General features: G+C 34.0%; 2 protein-coding genes across 3 annotated transcripts; both read left to right on the plus strand.

Moving 5' to 3' along the window:
* Positions 1-490: 490 nt before the first annotated feature.
* eak-6 (Tyrosine-protein phosphatase non-receptor type eak-6) lies at positions 491-2,531 on the plus strand (the record flags this gene model as incomplete). Of its 2 annotated transcripts, NM_001128976.3 has the most annotated exons (6): positions 491-598; positions 642-747; positions 1,089-1,430; positions 1,503-1,598; positions 1,654-2,144; positions 2,196-2,531. In NM_001128976.3, the coding sequence occupies 6 exons, from the start codon at positions 503-505 to the stop codon at positions 2,229-2,231; spliced, it is 1,167 nt and encodes a 388-aa protein (NP_001122448.1). The 2 variants fall into 2 exon arrangements, with proteins under 2 accessions (NP_001122448.1, NP_001122449.1); NM_001128977.1 differs by having other exon boundaries at positions 503-598; positions 1,654-2,231.
* Positions 2,532-3,335: 804 nt separating this feature from the next.
* Positions 3,336-6,751, plus strand: rae-1 (mRNA export factor rae-1). Its single transcript, NM_060249.4, has 4 exons — positions 3,336-3,444; positions 3,489-3,581; positions 4,445-5,278; positions 6,335-6,751. Exons 1-4 carry the CDS (start codon positions 3,337-3,339, stop codon positions 6,419-6,421), a joined length of 1,122 nt encoding a protein of 373 aa, NP_492650.1. The 5' UTR covers position 3,336; the 3' UTR covers positions 6,422-6,751.
* Positions 6,752-6,862: the final 111 nt, after the last annotated feature.

Below are 6,862 nucleotides of genomic sequence, written 5' to 3' on the forward strand. Positions count from 1 at the left end.
CGATAAAAAATTCCGCAGTAACAAAAGTTTGATACTACAGTACTCTTCAAAGGCGCACACCCGTTTGTATTTATCAAACAGTTGTCGTGTCGAGACTAGATACCGTATTTTTAACTCAAAAAATCGCAATATTTGGCGTATGGGTAATAATATAAGCTCCCGATTACTAGCTGTGCTTTTTTTCTAGAATTGAAATTTGTTTTTCACATTTGTTTCATTCATAACAACTTTTCGACGCAGTTTTTATTTTAAAATAACAACTCATAATTTGAATCTTCAGATAATATTCTACTTTACGAAACAGAATAGACATGACTTGACCTACATTTTCCCAATGCGACATCTATTAGTCAAACATTAAGTAAAAATACCGTAATCCTTTATAATTTTGTGTTTTTGCCTAGAACATTGTGAGATTCTGCGAAAAAGAAAGAAAACGAAAAGGAAGTCATTGACAGTATAAATTCACCCTCGCGAGCCATTTCTGCTGTACAATTTGACGATGACGAATATTCGTGAAGACGAGAATATTTTCATGTTTCTTTGTGAAAAATGGATTCTAATCAATAAGAATCATATTTGGAACAGGATAAATCAAGTGAGTCAAGTCTTACAAAATTGTTTTATCGTATAATTTTCAGAGAATAAATATTATTGCGGATTTCGACAGATATCAACGAGCACGAACAATAAGTGAAGGACAACGGACGGAGAATATTCACAGAAATATATATGGAGCTGTTCCCTGTAAGCTATGTTAAGTAGAAGATTATAAAAATAGGCAGACATATCTCCGGGCATACCTATATCTCTGCCTATCTCACGCCTATCAAATTGATAATTTGTTCCCATTCACATCATGCCTATTCATTGCATTACCTATGTGTTTAAAATTTATTCATGGTGACGCTGTTTAGGTAGGCATGTTGAAAGGTATTTAGGTACAACGGGAGGTCAGCGCGTAGGTAGGCGTGTAGACAGGCAGGCAGGAATAAACAGGCTCGAAGGAGGCAAAGAGGGTCATACGGGAGACACATACAACAATAACTATTTTATAAATTAATTTTTTCCAAATCAAAAGCTTACAGATGACTACAACCTCGTGAATCTTACCTCAACTCAGAGAAACCCACTTGGATACATCAATGCATCTGTGGCCGAGTTTCCCGAAATTGGACGTCATTATATAATTACGGGCGCCGCACAAGACACACAGATTCCATTTTTCTGGCAAATGGTATTCGAACAGAAATCTCCGGCAATTGTGATGCTTTTGGAAGACGTTGAGTTGGGAATTGAAAAATCTGACAAGTATTTTCCTAACAATACACGAGAAGAACTTAAGTTTGGAATTTATGACATCACATGCAAGGAGTTTGTCAAAAGAAACATACTTGAATATAGACTACTGGAAGTTAGTGTTGGAAATGGTTAGTTTGTATTAAAAAATACGATATATATATAGGTTGCTATGAATATATTTTCATTTCAAAAACCCTCAGAAACACACCAAGTTCACCATTATAAATTTCACGGTTGGACTGAATTCAATCTACCAAAATATGAAGACTTTATGGCATTCTACAATACAATGAAAGGTTAGTTGAATTACAAAGATTTCAATTACGTAGATAATTTAATTATGTTTTCCAGAAGTTGGAGTTCCATTACTTGCTGTAATGAAAAATAACTGTATGTCTTCCTTTTTCAAAAAATATCATCATACTCCTCCAACCAATGCTCCAATTATTCAATGTTCAACCGGAGGAGCTCGTTGTGGTGTATTCATAATAATTGATATTCTTATCAATTTAATCGATAATAGAATTAAAAATTCATATTCAATTGAGTGGTGGATGTTAAAAGTGCGAAGTAAACGTAATCATTCTGCACTCACCAACCAACAACATTCATTTATTTATGATATTATTATCAAATACATTCGAACGCGACACAATCAACTCCGCCACCTCGAAAAATATCTAGAAGCGCACGCGAATACTGTAAGAATGATAGATTCTACAAATACAGAAGATGTTGATAAATTCATAAAGCCACGTGACTGGATTGTGGATTTTGATGAAAGAGATCGGTTAATTGGAAAACTGCAATTTCGTAAACGATTGAAAATTGAGAAAGATCAGGTATCTGAACAAAAACTTGTACATTTGAAATCTCAACTTCATTTATTCCAGGATACCTACAAATATGAATCCTATGTGCTTCAATGAATTCTACAGGAAAATATTCAATAAATGACCAAATCGAAAAACTTTATTTATGATCCCAATTATGTTTTCTTTGATTATGCTACAAATTCAAGAATCGGCAAATAATGGGAAAATACGATTTTTTTTTCACAATCAATATATACTGCTTGATCTCTCTGTTAGAATTTCCTCCAAAATCTGAACTGTATGACCAAAAATCAATTTTTTTGAAAATGCATTTGTCCCAATATTTCCTTTCTACCATTCTGCTTTGATCTTTTTTAACCTTTTTATTCGAATAAAAATATATTCCGAATTAAATACAATTAATGTGTTTCCACCAACTTTACACATAAAAATTCATTTTCTGATGTAAAGATTTTTTCTAACATACATGCATTAACTTATTTCTGGAGAAATATTTCTCTGGTTTAAAAAAAAAAACTTCTATTTAGTTATGATTTTTCCTTTTCACAACGTGAAAAGTTGCAAAACTTCTGCGAACGACGCCACTTCTCCACGGTGTTGTTTCTCCGGAACATTTTTCCCCAGTGGGACGCCACGCGCAACTGCGCTCTACTGCCAATTTTCAAAAACGGAATTCTTTCGCTGAAATTTTCTTTAATTTTCTTTCGTTTTTCAACGTTTTTCATTCTCTAAACTTAAATAATCGAAATATTTCGAAATGATTAATGAAGAAAGGTAGGCGTTATAATATTTATAATCAAAATTTCTCAATATCATGTTAGATATTCATTTTTGGCGAATATTCAACAATTGAAAATCAAAATACCATTATTTATCGACTGGCGTTATTTTTATTGTTTCAGAAAAGCTGAAATAAAGCGAATGTTGGAAAAATGCCGTAAAACGGAAAACCGACAGAAATTTTGGCGATGGTTGCCCAATTTTCAGTTGAACAGCTGGCAGACTCCTGTTGTCATTGGTGTTGCAGCTGTTTCTGCTGCAATTATCTATCACTATTTTTCCTAATTACCCTTATTCCTATTGTTCAATTTTTCTTCATCCTGATTTTGTGATCTACCTCATGTAATAATTTTCTCTTCTTCTTTATTATTTTCTGCGCTCTGTACTTTCTTAAAACTGTATAAATTAAAATTGCAGAATGTTCGGATCGTCGGGATTTGGCAATAAATCGATGTTCGGAGGATCGAATATTTCAACCTCGACAACTACTCCCGCTGCCAACACTACACAGAATGATGACTTTCTGGTAAATTTTACATTCAATTTTTACCTTCATATCGTTTTTTTCAGGTTGATGGAGCTCCAGAGGACACAATTCAGGTCATCAAGTTCAGCCCCACACCGCAAGATAAACCAATGCTGGCATGCGGATCTTGGGACGGTGTATGTTATATATTGTACATGCTATTTGGAAATACTGATCAGAACCATTGCTGCACGGCAAACATTCAAAACTGCTTATTTTATTGATTCCGTCTCAAAATATAATTAATTTTTTTGTGAAAATTTTTGAAAAAGACCTTAAATAGTGCCCGAAAGTTGCAATTCGCCAAAAACTTTAAGCGGCACTTTTAACGTCAATTTTCAGGCATTAGGCCTTTTCGGCAATGTTAATTTTTTTTTCAAATAGAACGACGCTTTTTCTTCATTTCCACACCAATTTTAATTCAAAAAAGTTAGACTATCATAGTAAAATAAGAAGTTTTGTGCGTTTGCCGAAAAAATTTCCCGTACAGCCCTGAAGCAGGGGTGCCGCCGAAATTTTTTTTTTTCGATTTTTTGGTTTTTTTTGAGCAAAACCGAAAAACGAACAATTTTCGTTTTTAGCAAAACCGAAAAAAAAGAAAACTCTAAAATCGGTAGTTCTCATTCAGAATTCAGTTGTTTTTCATTTATATAATTACCAGCCGTGGACCGCACCTCCGGCGCGGCCCCCGACTTCTGGGGCTGAAAACTAATTTTTCTGAAACTACCGTAACCCTACAGTATTCCTACCGTACCACTATTGTACCACTACAGTACCCCGACTATATCCCACCACTAACCCCAACTCACTGTCCCTCCAGAAGCCAAAACTTCACAGACTACAAAGACTACATAGACTCCAAACTATGGACACACAGAATAAGCGCTTTATATATAGTAAATGATTTATAGTTCAAATATAAAATTATTTACATATCGGATCAAATTTCGTCTCACAGTCATAGATTTTCAATACTGTTGAATAATGAGTATATTTTCAGACAATTCGAGTGTGGATGTTCAATGATGCCAACACATTCGAAGGAAAAGCACAGCAAAACATTCCAGCTCCAATTCTAGATATCGCCTGGATTGAAGACAGTTCTAAAATTTTCATCGCATGTGCTGACAAAGAAGCTCGTCTGTGGGACCTCGCTTCTAATCAGGTTGCAGTTGTCGGAACACATGATGGACCAGTGAAGACTTGTCACTGGATTAATGGAAACAACTATCAGTGTCTGATGACCGGATCATTCGATAAAACTCTTCGATTTTGGGACATGAAGAATCTACCAAATCAGACACAAATGGCACAGATTCAATTACCGGAAAGAGTTTATGCAGCCGATGTGCTATATCCGATGGCAGTTGTTGCACTAGCTAACAAGCATATCAAAGTTTATAATCTGGAAAATGGACCAACAGAAGTGAAAGATATTGAAAGTCAATTAAAGTTCCAGATCAGATGTATCTCAATTTTCAAGGATAAATCGAATCAAAATCCCGCTGGATTCGCTCTAGGATCTATTGAAGGTCGAGTAGCTGTACAATACGTGGATGTTGCAAATCCAAAAGACAACTTCACATTCAAATGTCATCGATCAGCTGAACTTGTGAACGGATTTCAAGAAATTTACGCTGTCAATGATATTTGCTTCCATCCACAACACGGAACTCTGGTCACAATTGGTTCAGATGGCCGTTATTCAATGTGGGACAAGGATGCACGGACAAAGCTGAAGACATCAGAACCACATCCAATGCCGTTGACATGCTGTGATGTTCATAGTTCGGGTGCTTTCCTTGTCTATGCATTGGGCTATGATTGGAGTCGAGTGAGTTTTTTTTTTGAGGTGGTACACCTTCTGCGGAGCAAAGGTGCGGCAGGGTTTTTGTATTTATTTTTCACTTTTTCAACAGGAAATTTCGAACAAAAATCAATTGAAAATGCATTTTATAAAAAAAAAACATTTTTCCGGCTCATTTTCTATATTTAAGCCAAATTAGTGGTTAATGCAAATGTTAAACCGCGTTTCTGGAGTAAAAAGCAGAAAATATTTGTATTAACTACTAATTTAGATTAAAAATAATTCAGTTGCAAAAATTAAATTTTCGATAAAAATCTAATTTTTAAAAAATTTAATTCCTGTCGAAATTTCTTGTTGAAAAGTGGTAAAGTAAATACGGAAAAAAACGTGCGGCAATTGCGAAAATCCGCGCCGCACCTTTGCTCTAACGGAAAATGTATCTTCTAATTGAAAAAAAATATATATATTTATAAAAATTAAAAATAATTCATCTGGAAAAATATGACCACAATTTGTACCTGCTCCCAGGGCTGTCATCAAAAAAAATTTCGACCAAAAAATAATTAATTTCTAAAAATGCAACAAATAAATGTGCTAAAAATCAACATTTTTGCAACAAACTTTTTTTTGTTTTTTTTTTGTCCGAAAAAATAAATAAAAATAGATTTTTGCCAAAAACAATATCCCTACCAGGTCTGTTGCAAAAATTCGACCAAACAAACAAAAAAAATTTGTTTGAAATTCGGCCCACAAAACAAAAAATCTAATTTATGAAAAAAAAAAACAAAAAATAATCAACTTTTGATTTTAAACGGGACAAAATGGTAATTTTTCATAAAATATTAACTTGAACGAACGGAAGGATTTTAGTTTTTAAAAAAGTGTTTTGCTGAATCAGTGCTTTAATTTATTTTTTGTTTTTTTGATCCCAAAAACCAAAAAATAAATTGTTCCACAAAAACCCAAAAAATAAAAATAAAAAAAACAATTTTTCCCAAAAAAAAACGGCAGCCCCGATCCCAGCCTGTTTCTGAAAATTTGAATGAAATTTTGATCAATTAGCAAATTCCAAAATGATTTCAGGGTCACGAAGGAAACACTCAACCAGGATCGAAAATTGTAATCCACAAATGTATCGAAGATATGAAACCACGACCGACTAAGAAATAATTGCTCATTACCAGTATTTTTATTGTGGTACTTCACTATTTTCCTATTTTTAATTTTATTTATAACTCCCTTTTTACAACACTTTTTCCTAATTTCCTCGTTTTGTTTTCCATTGGTTTTAAATTCCCCGTTCATTCAGAATCTCAGATGTTTGTACCTAAAAAAACGTGAAGCTTGGATGACAGGAGAATTTTTCCGCCGAAAGTGTTTCTCAAGCTTCATCAATTTTCAATGAACCCCCACGTTTCGGCGAAAAACGAATTCAGCATCCAGTTGTTCACGTGGTTCACCCGTCAGATAAAAGTTCCTTCAATAAAAAAAGTCCCTCGTATCTTTTTCCCTTCATTCTCATTTTCTTGTGATGATGGTTGTTGTCGGTCACATCATGTACCTTTTATGTCAAGTGGACAGAAAAAAAAAGAATTCTTAGCATAGCTTCAC

This window comes from Caenorhabditis elegans, chromosome I (assembly GCF_000002985.6).
Source record: "Caenorhabditis elegans chromosome I".
Classification (NCBI taxonomy): Eukaryota; Metazoa; Nematoda; class Chromadorea; order Rhabditida; family Rhabditidae; genus Caenorhabditis; species Caenorhabditis elegans.

Bases quoted from the DNA above. Each gene is read 5' to 3' on its own strand.
- rae-1 (NM_060249.4), top strand. From the start codon at position 3,337: ATGTTCGGATCGTCGGGATTTGGCAATAAATCGATGTTCGGAGGATCG. The intron at 3,445-3,488 runs GTAAATTTTACA...CGTTTTTTTCAG, and splicing joins CACAGAATGATGACTTTCTG to GTTGATGGAGCTCCAGAGGA. The intron at 5,279-6,334 runs GTGAGTTTTTTT...AAATGATTTCAG, and splicing joins TGGGCTATGATTGGAGTCGA to GGTCACGAAGGAAACACTCA.